Raw genomic sequence first — 15983 nt, forward strand, 5'->3', positions numbered from 1 at the left:
GCAGTCACGAAGTTTTAAGTCAAAGTTCGTGTCGGTGTCTGGGTTCTGTGCGGCCGCAAAGAGAACGTGTTCACTCAGTACCAACTGGGAGCTGGGATGATACGACTGAGGTCATGGCTGGCCCCCACAGTGTGAGTGCAGAATGCCCACCACTTGTTTTCCGGCGACCAGTTGAGATGGGCCACTGGCACATTGCTCATTTTGAGCAGGGAAAAACACTTTGACCTGACTTTGTGGCGCCAACCAAAGGATTGCGAAAAAGTACCATGTGAAAATGTTGGTGAATGACTGAGGTGTCGATCCATTGCTGTGATAACAACAGTGAGAGGTTATGCTTTTACATAAATGAGCAAAATCGTCGAAAAGAGAGGCAAAAATCAAGCACTGAGAGAATCACGGAAGCCACTGGGAAACTTCACAGTTCCAGTGTTGTTTGGTTTGAAATTGTTCTGTATATTCCATCATATCCAAGAACAATTGCATAATCACACAGCGGAAATGTGTGGCTCATGGGGCCCCCTGTAGAAATATGACTTCATCAGACCACAAACGGCTCACATTCACACTCATGCTTTTTGATTTTAAAATAAAGCACTTTGTTGGGCAATAATATATAGGTAACAACATAGCCATTAGATTGAACAACTCATGCAGCTCTTCAAAATATCAGTAATCAGCACATGCTATAATTTAGCATTTTAAAATCAGTAATTGACCATACAGCTTCCATTAATGTACAATAGCAAACAGAAAGGCTGCATTTAAAATACATTGTACAATCCTTTGGATTTTAATTTTTTTATATTTTTATATTATTATTATTGCATGATTTCTGCAAGCTCTGTTGCACTCGAATTTCATTTGATTTCTTTTTTCCTTAAAAAAAATTTGTGATGTTAACATGATCATGTTAAAAGTCCAAACAAAGATCACGGAGATCGCAGAAGCACGGCACACACAACTCCCAGCATGCAACTCACCGGCTGCCATGTTTAATGAAGGGGATGGAAATGAGACAAAAATGAGCACATAATAGTTAGAAAATGCGCCGTCAACGTTACAGAATGAAACATACATGGCAAGTAAAAATGTTGCAGGCAGGAGAAGAAGTTTGGAATTAATAAGATTAAACACGCCCGGCCGCAATGAGAAACGACCATCGTATATCCAAATAAACCCACGAACTAAATTGTAGATATTTAACATTTAAATTACATTAAATGGTCAATGATTAAATAAGTAATCATTATAAGTTCGACTCCTGATAACGGTTGGTTTGTGATACAGCGCTCACTATGCCGGGGTATCTGAAGAGCACGTCACCAAGAGCAGTGAGCGATATCTGACCCAGTTCTGGGTCTCCCGTTCACATGGCCGCACTACTGACCGGCATGGTGAAGTATGGTAAAAAAAAAAACTCATCAACATAGCTTGGGAAGGTCTTCATCCAGCAGTGGAATGACAAAAGGCATGTTAGTTTTATGATCATGATGATGTTACTCTGGCTCGGTGGCAATGTGGCAGAGCGCTTGACTCGCAAGCGGAGGTTTGCGTGTTCAAATCCTGGTTGAAGGCTGACTCAGCCGATCATCCTTCTGGGGTTGTTAAAATATATACCACTTTGTCAATAGTCAGCAGTGGCTATCCTTGGGGGAGACCGGCCCCCGCCATAGCAATGGGTAATTGCACAGCTGGTTCAGGGTTGCCATATCAAATGAGCAACACCCGGTCCTCATTTGAGCAAAGAAACATTTACTGTATTGAACGTGAACTCAATCGAATCGGCCATAGTGAAGACGCTGGCCGATTTAAAATGTTTATACACAGATGTCTACGGGTTACGTTGCAGGCAGCAAAGGACAGTGCAACAGAAATCCAGTGCTGTACTATACTCCCCGCATTCACCAACCAGCGCTGACCAGCATGGTGAAGTGTTGTTAGAAAAGAAAACCCAGAACCACATCGAGTAGTCGATTGACTAAAGAGCTGTAAATGGATATGTCCATAGGTGTCTTTCAGAATGCCGCATTTGACTGCGTGGCACGCGCCTCCTGCATTTACTGCCCATGGGGGACATACAAGAGGGTTTGGCTGCAGGGCTCGAGAGAGAGTGCAGAATGTGAACGCATGTCACGGCTGCGCACGTACCACCAGCACGTGCCGATGGCAGATGCACGGATAGGCGTTGGGTGGAGGGATAGAGAGAGAGAGTATAGAATGAGTGCACGTGTCAGGGCTGCGCACGTACCACCAGCACGTGTTCCAGCAGCTCCAGATAGCCCACAGTGCACTCGCGGCCGAAGCGCAGAGCCCTGGAGCGGACGTCCTCGCTCACGTCCGGGTGGTACGCCGCCCTCTGCACATGCACGAGATGCGACAGAAACGGACGTGACCCACGTCAGTCGCAACGTTCTTTCGCGTGGTCTCTTCTGTCCCCCCCTGCTCCTCATCTCCATGCTTCTAGCTCCATGCCTCCTCCATAACCCCACGTGTCGTAGAGCGAGTGACCCGTGACCGATTCCGAGGTTGGTTACGGCACCTTGGGCCATGGCTGGGAAGAACTCAAGCCGTGGCCCGAAGCCGTAATCTGTATACGACAGCACGGGCCTATTTTTGTGGCATGTAAACATTTTCTCTAAGTCTGGCAAGAACTCAATATGTCATGGAAACAAGACAAGATGCCCAAGGCTACGCAAAGAGTGTGATTTATAGGAAACGGCACTCATGGATATCGGAGTGTAAATGAATGCGAATTGTGGAAAAGCTGACGAGTGAGCTCAGACCACCCCACCCAGCATTGTTAGGTTACAATTCTTGCTGAGACCGCTGTCGTTTTGGAAGGAGAATATCAAAAGGCTCTGAAAGGCACTCTAACGTAATTAATTCTTCTCACACACCGCTGACCTCTGGGTGTCCCACTATCCTGGTGCATCATATTTTAAACTCCCAAGTTGTTGTGTACCCTATCTTTGGCACGCTCCCACATCGAAGAATGTTGTGCCCGGGGCTACGCGTGGCACCTTGCACGAGGACAGCATGTCGGAGATGGCCTTGCGGCTCAGGTTGGCCGTGGCGATGATGTCCTCCTGGCGGCACGAGTTCCCGGCGGCGACGGCTTTGGCCGTGGCGAGCGTGATGCCCTTGGTCATGCGGATGAATTCCTCCGGCGTGGAGGCGGCCACCGGTCTGTCGTTGGACTCAAACACCTGCGTGCGTGCGCGAGCACACGTGGCAGCGGAACATCAATCAGTCACTCGTAAAAAAACACCAAGTGTTTGTTTGCTACCTGCAGTCGATTCTGTCACCGATGTCAAAACTCAAAGAGCCTCTGTCGAGCTTTATTGATTACTAGCTTTACTAGCCGGCTTCGCCCGGGACTTGGATTCTTGTCTTGGATTAATACACGACCTACGCGTAGGGTGGGGGGGGGATGCGTGATGTCAGCAGGCACACTGCGTGATGCTGCCGCATGCGGGTGACATCACAGATGTGACGTCACCGCTCACTTGCCGTGCAAAATATATGCATTATTGTGCCCCCCCCCACCCCAAAAAAAATTACAAAAGTCTATTTCTATACTTTTTGCATTGTGTAGTCTGGAAGCTACCCACATGCAAAATTTCAAGTTTGTCGGGAAGTATGCTAAACATTTCGAACAGACACACATATTCCCAAATTTCCCTTTTATATATATACTGTAGATAGGTACAAAATTCTGCCAATGGGTACCTTATAAAGGGGCAGCAACACATGCGTGTGGAGTGATACAGGCTGGCATCACACACAGCCACATTTTTTTCCCAACCCCTGTGCTTATGCTGATATGCTCTATCTGGTTACCATTTTAGGTCGAGTTGACCTAGCAGAGACCCAACCAGTGTCCCTGGGGTGCATGGCCATGCATTGAATTGAGCTCACCAAGATTGGAGTTCACAAATGCCTCAAATGACAAATATTTAGCCATAAACACAAGTTGCTATTACGTTAATCCCCTATGAAATCCAACACGGCACACCAAGGGGAGGCATCCTGGGGTAAGCCCTGCCAGGTTTGAATAGCGCTTGCTGCTGCTGGTGTGAATGGTGAGGAATTGAACGCAGGTCACAATGGAAATTAGACAGCAGTGAATTACACCAAAAAAATTTAAAAACTAAACGATTTTTTACTAAGCGAGGCCCAATGAGCTAAAAAAGCTCTTTAAAAGAAGCGACCTGGCCGCAAATGATAGCTCAACTTAGTGGTTTATCAAGTGGAAATTTATTGCAGCCAAATACTCTAAACGCATGGTGGGGGGGCGTGGGGGTGTGGGAGGGTGGAGGGGGGCAGGTGGGGGGGTGGGGGGCATGGGGGCGTGGGGGGGGGCGTGGGGGCAGGGTGGAGGGGGGCAGGTGGGGGGAGGTGGGTTCTGCGGTGGCTACCGTGAGCTCCTGCTTGATGCACTCGATGGTGGCCTCCAGGGCGCGCGTTCCCCTGGTCGCCTCGTCCTCCACGGCCTTCACGGTCTTGAGCAGCGACGTCACGTTCGTCACCATCACCTGCCACCACAGACACACGCATCCCACAAATGAGGATAAAGGTCCCCCGTGTAACCTTGACAGGCTTTTAGGGAAAGTGCTGTTAAGACCGGCATGGCGCACGAGGGGATGGGTGGCCAGCACCATACTCAGCCGCCTTTGTCTCCCGAGTGGCGATATTTATACATCGCACCAGGTACTCATTTGAGGTCGAGTCGACCTACGGGAGGCCCAGGACTTGTTCAGATAATCATCACTGGTGTTGGCCATGAGAGGGAATCGAACTCTGGTCCCCGGGCTCATAGTGCAGCGCGCTAATCGCTACACTACAACTCCCCACATACACACACACAGGCGCAGAGGATAACCACGTTAATAATACTACTACCAAGGCGATGCATTCTAAAATTACAGAGCATTTAAAGGGAATCATATCTCACAAGGGACAAAGCGACTGCAATCATTTGCTAATGTATTTAGTTTTCGAGGTTGCTCAGGTGGCTTATAATGGTCAAAACAGAGCACTAAATGAGTACTGCATCCTGGGTTCAATTCAAGGTGGTGTTGTGCTGGTGCAAGTCTAGAATTCATCACTTTGGATGTTGGATTGGAGGCTCATGCAGAAATCATCTCAGTTGTGAGGATCCCAGCAATCCAAGGCTATGACGTAGCTGGAAGAAGCTAGAACAGCAACTATGTCACCGATATAGCTCTCTTCTCTCATACACATGGGGGGCTTTTGTTCCAAGTATTCAATTTTCCTCAGACATACATACATAACACTGATTATGCAAAATGTCCAAATATCTCAGTGCAGGAACCTCATTAAAAGGTCTTGAAACTCGGTTACGCTTTCCTTGATTAACGTCAGACTGGTACTGTTAGTAATATAATTTGGATAGGAGGCGTACACATTTCTTCGTGAGTCAGATACTGTAACCCAATGGAAACTCTATTCATAGACTGGCTTCCCAGTTTGTTTTAATGTGACGCGCTATACATGCTTCAGTTGTAACACTTGCAATGTTAAATGTGATGCATTATGAGTCCCTGGTTTTCATTTGTAATCAACAGCTTGAGCTCATTAATACCTTGCGGTAAAAAATGTAAACAAAATTAAATATACAGAGTTGGAGCTAATTACAGCTTCTCACGCGTGTTTCCACTCCAATTCCATTGGAAATAATCCCTCTGATAACACACAATGAGGGTGCAAATATCAGCTGCTGTAATGCAAACACGTGGTTGCTAATGAAGGCAATTTGTACACAATTCAACTATTGGGTGGCAAGATGTTATCTCCCTCGCCTGGTACGCAGGTCGTGGGTTCGATCCCAACCCGTACGGTGCCTGTATATACTTGGAGTTCAAGTGGTTATCTGCCCGTGGTCTCGTAGCTTTTTATCTGGCTACCGTAAATTGCCACATATGACAGGCACTGTGTGGCCATGTACCGTCTGAAAAATAGCCAATAGTGCACTGGGCTCTACCTGGTAAAATAAAATAGTTTAGCTGCAATTCATTCATCGATTCATCAATCAGAGTTTGTTCCAATGCTCATGAAAGATTCAGTGAACTGTGCAATTTAGATAACATTGTTCACAACGTGCAGAAATCAATAGTACATTTAAGTAAACTGTGGCATGACCTTGGAGATGGCTCAGGATGGGATTGAGTGGAGAATGAGGACCACGAAGGTAAACACCACAACATGAGGTTGCAAAATATCCAGGAGGAGCAAGACATTTACGCAAACGGTATATACAATCAAAGCAGAACGCACGAGAAACAATACAAACAAGAGAGTAAACAAGAGACAAACTAGCTATCGATTATTTCCCAAGTTGCGACCCCCCCGGGCCTTGATAATTCATCACATTGCTGAGGAAGGGCGTGAATTGCGTCACGCCTATTCGTTCTGCTGCAGGTGTGCCGACTCAGCACCGCATGCACTGGTGTCAGGCTGGGTGTCAGAGGCCAACCTTGGCAGCTCCCTTGAGCTGGTGCATGGAGGCGTCATCCGAAGGTTTTCCGGCCGCAGATTTGGTGGCGCTGATGAGCTCCGCCAGAGCCTTGGCCACGTCCTTCACCGCGTTGATCAGCACCACCTGGGTCAGATGTGGACACACCGGTCGGTCACTCTCCCACCGACGACTCCATGGGGCACCACAGTGGCGAGATATTATCTCACTCGCCTGATACGCAGGAGGTCGTGCGTTCGATCCTGACTCTGACTCCTGTACATTTGGAGTTCATATCTTATTCCTGCGGTGATCATGTGGATTTTTCTCCGGGTTCTCCAGTTTTGCCCTCCACATTTAGACACATGCATTTAGTTTATTTGGCTGCTACTATAAGTTCCCACGTGATGATAAGCCACTTTGATGAGCTATCTTGTGTGGCCTGGGCACCGGAAAAAAATAGCTAATAGCTCAGTGCGCTTGACTTATATTAAATAGTAAAGAGCTAAAAATAAAATTACCGTCCCACCCCCCACAGTGAATTGCTTAATCCACCTGTACACGTCGCCTAATACTGGTAAACCTGCAAACTGGAGCCACACGCCACCACTGTATACCACGCAAATTGTTTTTACTATTCCAAAAGCTCCACTCATCCGTCTGCGTACCCATCTAACCTTTCCATCGCCCAAATCCCATTGCGCTGTCACACCCTCACCCTCCTAATCCTCTCAGTCAGTGTCCACAGTTCTCAAGACCCTCGTCTTTGCACTCCCTTGCATTCCCCCATCGTACGCTAGGGTTGCCACCTCTGCGGTACAAAGATCCGGGACGTATCACGGGAGGAATACGCCCCAGATGGAAGAACTACAAATAAAAGCGTTGTTTTGAAAGGTGTATTTATTGCAAGACTGGCAAAAGCTAGGATTTTTATGTTCTAAAAAATATACTAGATTTCCCAGGACAGCCACTTGAAACAGAGGACAATCCTGAGAAAACCCAGAGCAGGTGGCAAACCCTACCACGTCCTTCTAGATTTGAAGCTTTCGTGACTGCAAAGATTCATACTCTTAGTTCTTTCAGTAAAGTCACGTAGGTAAAAAAATGAAATTAAAATAAATAAAAAATAAATAAAAATCACGACGTTTCGGAGGCAACACAAGTCTCCGTCACAGCCAGATTTGCATCAAGCAAATCTGGCTGTGACGGTCCCACCTGATGACGGAGACTTGTGTTGCCTCCGAAACGTCGTGATTTATATTTTATTTTTTATTAATTTTTATTTCATTTTTTTTCCTGCATGACTTTACCGAAAGAACTACGAGTACCTACCACGTCCGCCCGTCAGCCATCGGCACCTGCGTCTCGGGGTCGTGGGAGCCGAGGCTCGCAGCTCCGAGCTTCACGGCCTCAGCCAGGTCGGTGATGGTGGCGACCGAGGACTGCGCGGCCTGGGCCAGCTTCTCCTGGCTGGCGCCCGCCCCCGCCACCAGCATCTTGGTGTCCTCCACCAGGGCCTTGGCTGTCTTCAGGATGTTCTCCCTACCCAGCCCGACACATTCGCCTCATTGTTGTCAAGCTCCGAAAGCTTCACCATCATCATCATTATCGTCGTTTTTATTGACTTCCGATCGTATAACTTTTCACAATTCAAGAAACACATCAACTCTAATCTACAACACCTTCAACAACACAGTTTCTTGTTGCTGGCTACTGGGCATGTTGAGCCTTTGGGCCCGTGGTCTGCAACTGTGATAAATAAATACGTAAGTAAAAAAGCAAGACAGAGCACCCTCATTAATATCCTCCCTCCAATCGTCATTGGAGCTGCCTTCCTTCATCCACATTGCTCCAGTGGATTCCTTTCATTTGGAAGCCACTGGAGCTAATAACTTAAAACGAATTTCTTTAGAACTGCTTTTTGTGTTTAGTTTGTCCTTCCCCCACACCTCCCATTAGCATGGTTTGCTATGTACGGTGCAAAAGAAGTACAACATCATCTATATTTCCAAACCCACATTAGCCGACTCAACTCAAAATGCTTGTCAACTCTAGCCCAACCCTATTTAATCAAGCTGCCTTTGCTGCAGGCTGTTTGCATTGTGAGTCTGCCAAATTAAAATTGCTGCAATTCACATGTGTCCAAGCTTAGATTGGATACTGACCAACTACATCAATGCAGGCCATACAAGCGAGTAGAAAAAGTCAAGCCGACCTAGCTCCTTGCTCATGCTGACAGGTATTGCTTATCTCCGTCAGCTGTTCTGCATCAGCAGTAGAATTCGAAATTCCCATGGCAATGGTCAATGTCTTTGTAGGATGAATCAATGTGTCTCCCTCTTCTGACATGCAGTAGTGTGGAGATTACATCTGTTGGGCACCCCTGAGCCAGCAGTGTAAATTCCACATTCCCCTGGCAAGGGCAAGTCTACCCATAGGGCAACCACTTTAGGCATTCCGAAAAAGTGGTACCTATCCTATTGACCCTGGAGGACCTATAAGCAGAGTTGACAGCCCAAACGGAAACTCAAAACCTCCCAATTGTGAGTCGTGAAAATCTTCTGCATGTTTTCAGGTGTAGCCCTGAAATGTATTGGCTCACTCCACTAACGGCCGAGGGGCATTCACGAGATGGAGCTCAAGAAGAGGCCCTCTCGACAGGATTTTGGCCTACTCTGGCCAGTCGTGGGAGTATCCAAACTATACGCCACCGCACACAGGCCTGCCCGATCGACTCACTGCAGTGTGACCATTTACACAGCTTGGCGGTAGAGAGGCGGGATGTTATTTGATAACCTTGCACCATTGTTTCAATTACCGCGGAAACTGGTGACCTCTGAAATGGAAGTCCCAGTGTGCGGAATCACCACACCACGGCAGCGTCTCACACTCGGGGATTTAGGCTGGATGGAAGAACAGCGCTGCTATCGTGCGCAACCCACGTTAGCACCGCACAACACACGCTCACCGGTGGTCGGCAAACGACTCCTCCCCCTCGGCGTTGAGCGTGCCGGCCGACGCGAACATGATGGTGGTGTCGAGGTCTGCGATGATGCCCGACACGGCGCTGCCGGCCGTGATGCACGCCTGGGTGCCGCGGTTTCCCGCCTGCAGCGCCGCCAGCACCAGCGATACCTTCTCGGTGACGCGGCGAGCGCTCTCCACCAGCTCCCGCTTGGCGAAGCCGTCGTCCGGGTCGCCTTGCAGGGCGCCCGCCCGCTGCACCAGCAGCACGCAGCTGCGGCCCAGCTCGTGCACGCGCCCGCGGATTTGGGTGCCGACCTGGTGGCGGACGGAGGGGGGCGGTGAGCGCAGACGGTCAGACGGGCGATGGACGGACGACGGAGAGATGACAGATGATGGACAGATGATGGACAGGCGACAGGCAGACGACGGAGAGATGACGAAGAGAAGGACAGACGGATGAAGGACAGACGCGGATTTGCACAAGAAAGGTCAACAACAGCAGTCGACGTTCGTCCGCTTAAGTGACGATGACATCGAGACAACATTTGTGCCAAGCTAGGTGTGGTTTGCATGTAAGCATGTTTAACTTGATTTGAAGCTTTCGTGACTGCAGGAATCCATACTCTCGGGTTCTTTCGGTAAAGTCACGTATTATTTTTTCTATCTACGTGACTTTACCGAAAGAACCAGAGAGCATGTTTAACTTATTTTGCACTGTACATAGCCAACCGTGCTAATCGGAGGTGCGGGGGAAGGACTAACAAACTAAACACTAAAGCAGTTGTAAAGAAATGAGTTTTCCATCTAGATTTAAAAGTGCATAGCTCCAGTGGCTTCCTAATATTGGAAAGAAGAGCGTTCCAGACAGCCGCAGGAGCGCATCTGAAACTGTCAGATGCAGTGACCGTCTTTGTTCGATGGCTAGCCAAAAGTCACTGCGAGGATGACCCTAGTTCGCGTGATAGTTTATGCTCCTTGACGAGATCAGCAAGGTATTGTGGTTTATTTGTGTCAAGCACTTTGTGTGTAATGAGTGTAGTTTGAGACCACGTAAAGTGATGTAGGCTCGCTTGCAGGTGGTCACGGGACAGACCCACGTGTTTTGAGTTAACGGACCAAGAGGAATAAAAGATGCACCACCTCTGGTCCCCACTGTGCCAGCTAGCTTGCACACGCAAGTGTGCGCACACAGGTGTGTACGTGTGGTTCATTCAGCACGCACGTTGCGAGTTAACGATGTGACGAATTATCTCCACCGAGAGATGAGATGAATTGTAATTTTTCAGGGTCGCGATTCGAGTTAAGAATGAATCATTTTCAAGTCTTCATATATTTTTTTACAGTGTCTTTAAAAGCACTGGTTGTTTATTGTATATAATATTTACAAATTGGATGTGTACATGTATTGTGAGCATAATAATTGGTTCTAATCTATGAATTGATATATCTTTACGATTGTACATGAGCATGAATGCATGCATGCATGCACACGTGTGCAAACCCACACAAGCGAAAGGTGCAGTCGCCCGTAATTTCCATGGCTCTGCCTTCAAGAAAATGTCTTTAAAACGCTCAGAAGTGACATTGAAATTAAAAAAGGAAACGGAATCGTATACAAAAGGCAAAATGTAATTGAATGTTTGTTCAAATGAGCAGTGAAGTGACCATCATCTACCCTGGCACCCTGATTGAGTGGTGGAAATTCCACATTCCTATGGCAATAGGCCTCATTCCCTAGAACAACCGCTATTCGTATATATGTAATAACATTGTGTTACTGCTGTAAGCGTGATATTATTGCCAAACACTTGAGTGCACGCACAGTAAGCATTGCTAACCTTCAAATATGAAGCGTGCATTTCCCTGTGTGTACGTGTTACAATAATACAGTAGCGTAGCGGTTAGACCGCTGAACTATGAGCCTGGTGACCCGAGTTCAATTCATGCTCACGGTCAACACCAGTGACAATTATCTGACCTAGTCCTGGGCCTCCCCTCGGTTGATTCAGCCTCAATTATGTACCACCTAGTGCAGTGTGTGACCATTGCCACTCGGGAGTCAAATGTGGCCGGCCACGATGCTGGCCACCCACCTCTTCATGTGCCACGCCAGCCATCATCGGTGCTCGCTAACGGCACCTGCACAAAGAGCCTGGTAATGCTACACGGGTGATCTTTGTTACACCACCTTCAAGCTGGTTGCTCTACAAGGTTCTTGATGGTCTCCCAATGCTGCGATGAGTATTCAAAGTCGGCCTTCTTTCACTCGGGATGGAGGGAAATAAAGAAAGAAAGAAAGAAAGAAAGCCCTCACCTCCTCGTTTTCGGCAGCAACGGCAGCCGGCCGGCTCTGCAGGGCCAGCTGGCTGTAGTCCACAGTCAGCTGACTGGCCAGTGGACCCAGCTCCTCGGGGCTGCTCACAGACTTGGTGACCTATGTTCCACACATGCCTGGCGTTAAGCATGTGTCCCTTTTATTAGCTACTGCAGTCGTTTAGCTTAAAGGAAGACACAATCCCAACAACAAATAGCTGTTGTCTTGGAGATGCATAGCTCTGCTTGGGTGTCATTGGCCGCTCGACATGAGTTTGGGATTCTATTAATAAGAAACTAGGTTTTTAAAGCTTTGGTCAGGCACACTTATTGGTGACACTTTGGTGTCACGTCCGTACTCTAGAACAGAACATTACTGTAGTGAGGCCACGAGAGTGCTGCCAACTGTAACCTTAAAGTCTATTTGTCATTAAAAAAGTTTCGCCACGGATAGCCCGGGACAACAAACTGGAGTACGTAACTACAAGATGAGAGAGATGTTTGCTTTTGTGTTGTGTCTTCGTTTAAGTCAGGGGTGGGGAACCTTTTTTCTGCCAAGGGCCATTTGGATATTTATAACATCATACGCGGGCCATTCAAAATTATCAACTTAAAATGTGCCTGTTATATTTGGTCAAACATTTAATTAACTCACCCCTAACGCGATGGCTGGAACTGCTTCTCTTTGGCGAGGCGTGTGATGTTAGCTGGTAGTGATGATGTTGCTACTCGCAACTGCTTCTCCAGCAGGTTTGCTCCTAGATTTATTGAATTTCGAGTCCCGCCTGCGGTTGCCTTGGCAGGGCCAGACCAAATAATTTTGCGGGCGTCATACGGCCCTTGGGCCGGACGTTCCCCACCCCTGGTTTAAGTGAATTCCTGGCTGGGATTTTAACTCACGGCCTTCTCCAAATCAACTGCCCTGTTCATAGAACCACGTGGCTGAATGTACAACATGTGGTTATGGTCACAATAAAATTACTCCAGCGGTCTCTTTAGAAAACATACAGTATGCAGATATAATTTAATACCTGAAGGTGACACTTCATATTACAAGGAAATTCACCAAAAACAATCATATTTATACTCAGCATAGTACATCATATTTGTTTCACTATTTAACATTCAAAAGTACACAATTAAATGCGCGAAACTGTTTCCCAGCGCTCGTTTATTTATGTTGGGGTTACGCCACTGAAATGGAAACACTCCATGGACATTGCCAGCCAGCGTCACTCGACGCCACGCTGCTTTTGCATGCAAATGAATGTCAAAACGATGGAACACTCCACGGGCATTAACACCACCGCTTATTAGTACCGAGATTTGCTGGTTCTATGAATTACCATGCTGAGCAGTGAGCACCCGTGTGGGATTCCAGCTCAGTGATGCCAGACGAAATAAACTCTAGAAACAGAGAAGTTTTTTTTTCTTTCCAGCTTTAGCCCTCGGTGCCTCTCTGTTCTACCTCACCCCCTCTCGTTCGTTCTCATTCCTTCTGCCACTTCCATTCTCTCTTAGGCCCTCGTTACCAGTGTTGGAACGTAATGTTCTCCAAGCAAAGTAACAGTGTATACTTTTCACTGAAAGAATACCACGGAATATAATCTGCAATCATTATTTTAAAAAAAACAGGCCAAGCGTGTCACGCCTCTGTTGAGAAATTAGCGTCGGGCGGTCGAGGGTCAATGAAATTAGTGCCACCTTGTGAGAAGTCATCGGTGGTTATCGTACGGAGACCGACACCTGCCACAGGAAGGTGACATTTTGACCACTGGCCTTGGGCCACCGATGATAATGGGCAGGGAGACACTTCATTACCGTATACTGCAATAGAAATAGCTGTGAAAAGTATTGGCTGATCGCCAACGTTCGTAGTAATTAGCACCCAATTGTGGCAACTACTCCTCATAGTAAACTCCTGTTTCATGAAACCTTTCTCTCAATTCCCTCTTTATATTGTCTACCGTCTGCTGAATTAAAACATATATTTGGCTTTTTTTAGTAATACCTGCACATCGTAATTAGCCAATCTGTTTCCATAAAGTCCCCCTCGCCCAGCATTGAACAAATCCATTCGCTCATCAAGACTGGGACTGGAACACCAAGCGCCTTCTGGCTGCACGTTTATTCCATCGCTCTTAACCTCAGCCCTCTCCTCCTTTGATTCATTCCCAAGCCAACCCCCTCCCCTCCCCCCACCGGACTGCACCTGTTCACCCCTTTTAATACGAAGAAAGTGGGGAGAGGAGGCCCTCACCATCTCTTGTGCGGTCACCGCGATGGCTTTCACTGTTTTCACCATGACAGTCTGATAGTCCACAAAGCTGCCCTCCACTTGCACGGGGGAGCCCTCCTCCAGCTAGAGCCGCCCCACACCAGGGTGTCAGCCATGCGGTTAAGACATGAACAAACATGTACACAGTGTGTGTGTGTGTGTGTCGCGTTATTAGTGGCACACTCCAGTAACAGGCAAAATGGACAACAATAATTATAATAATAATTTGCAGCCCTTCGTGAAGGCCTCCCAACCTATATTGGTTAGGGGGGGCGGCTTCTATGAGCCGACTTTAACACGCTGGCCAGTTGGTACGGCTTGGTGAAGTGGAGGTCCAGGACTGGTTCAAATACCACTCGCCACCAATGTTAGCCATAGACGGCAATCAAACTCGGGTCACCAGGCTCATAGCGGTAACCACTGGGCAACCACGCATCTGAAAACAAAATGGATGATGGCCATCCATAAATGCCTCAAGAGCCGTGCGTTACTTAGTCACAAAACTAAGCAGGATTATTCTAAGTGATGGCCTGCCAAGTTTATATTTTATCATTATTATTATAATTCTGATATTTAATAAGAACATCAAAATACCTGGATGAAATGCTTATGAAATGACATGATGAAATTAGCTGTACCCACAGCCCCTTGCAAGTAACCAGGTTTTGTATTGTTAATGGTGGTTGCAATGTGGAGAGATTTGATGATGATGATGATGTCAATGGTAATAATGAAAAGGTTAAGAAAAAAAAAGAGCAACATAAAAAAAGAGGAGGCAGATAGGACATAAGACAGACGGAAACGTAGACATCGGTACACATGAAGACAAAGGTTCAGAGATAATAGCAATAACCAGATACACAATGAACAGGTTTACCAAGATAACCATTTTGATGTATTGGCAATGGACTGAGAATGGCTCTTTAGTCTCTCCTGCAGAAAAATACCTTCATATTTATAGTGACAGTGCACTGTTCGCGAAACGTGCAATGACCATGTAGTTTGATGACATTAGTCGCTTCCTTTGTGGCAGCATAACAGAAAACAGAAAATGTCACTTTAGCCATCAATGTCAATCTCTTCGTCATAAATGCGTACTGTGGAAGAATTAAAATGAAATGTAAAAAGGACCCTCTACATCTACCAAAAAAATAACGAGGCTTTGCAATTTACATCAGGCACGGTCATGAAGCGTTCTCTTTCACTGAATGTCTTTACACGTAAAGAAGGTTGGCAAAGGACAGACACACAAGAGACAGAGAGAGACGACAAACACAACACAGGCAAGGAAAGGAGGCATTGTAGTACAGACAGAGGAGGAGGAAAGCGAGACGGGAAGACAACGCATGAGAGGCGGAAGTCGCGGGAAGAGAGAGTGAGCGAGTGAGCAAGGAGGGCGGCACTCACCTGGTTGAGGGAGCGAGTGAGCGTCTCCACCATCCCGCCCACCTCGCCTCCGTCACAACCCGCCTCATTGAGGGTGGCGCGGATATCGTCCACCGCGTCCCGCATCAGCTGGCTGGCCTCCTCGATGGCAGCGTGGGCCTGCGACGCCTGCAACACGCCCAGCGGAGAGAGGAGGCATAGGGCACGCACACCGGTCAAGGACCCACGAGCTCCCATCACGCCCATTGCGGTGACCGGGAGAGAGACAGAAACAGTGCAAAGTCAGCAGAAGATTGGAACAGGGGGTTTGGCAGAAGAAGCCTTTAAAGGTTGGTTTTAATCGAGATATAGGACTGAGTAGGTTGTTGCGGCTGTGCTCTATAGAGCTCTCTGGTGTGCTTTTGTAGTTGTGCTGTATGCCGTTCGTATGCTGTCCGACGCTTCGCTCCACATGGTGGAAAATTTTCCAGTTGTGAAATAATTAAATTATCTATATCAACAGACCGTTGTGGCAGGTAAAGTGGGTAAGCACATGGAGCAACAAGGCAGACATCCAATTAGCAA

The 15983-nt window shown here is 47.4% G+C and overlaps 1 protein-coding gene across 5 annotated transcripts in view; it reads right to left on the minus strand.

Annotated features, from left to right (window-relative positions):
• LOC133346467 (talin-2-like) overlaps positions 1 to 15983 on the minus strand; it is a 258048-nt gene that overhangs the window by 21534 nt on the left and 220531 nt on the right. For all 5 annotated transcript variants that reach the window (XM_061558070.1, XM_061558071.1, XM_061558069.1 and 2 more), the window contains 9 exons: positions 15441 to 15587; positions 14016 to 14117; positions 11757 to 11876; positions 9444 to 9757; positions 7834 to 8017; positions 6497 to 6622; positions 4419 to 4535; positions 3021 to 3206; positions 2249 to 2356 (listed from right to left, as the gene is read on the minus strand). In XM_061558070.1, coding sequence (XP_061414054.1) covers positions 2249 to 2356; positions 3021 to 3206; positions 4419 to 4535; positions 6497 to 6622; positions 7834 to 8017; positions 9444 to 9757; positions 11757 to 11876; positions 14016 to 14117; positions 15441 to 15587 — 1404 coding nt within the window. The remainder of the gene's footprint in view (positions 1 to 2248; positions 2357 to 3020; positions 3207 to 4418; positions 4536 to 6496; positions 6623 to 7833; positions 8018 to 9443; positions 9758 to 11756; positions 11877 to 14015; positions 14118 to 15440; positions 15588 to 15983) is intronic.

This window comes from Lethenteron reissneri, chromosome 24 (genome assembly GCF_015708825.2).
Source record: "Lethenteron reissneri isolate LAM-NWPU_2019-01 chromosome 24, ASM1570882v1, whole genome shotgun sequence".
Lineage (NCBI taxonomy): Eukaryota > Metazoa > Chordata > Hyperoartia > Petromyzontiformes > Petromyzontidae > Lethenteron > Lethenteron reissneri.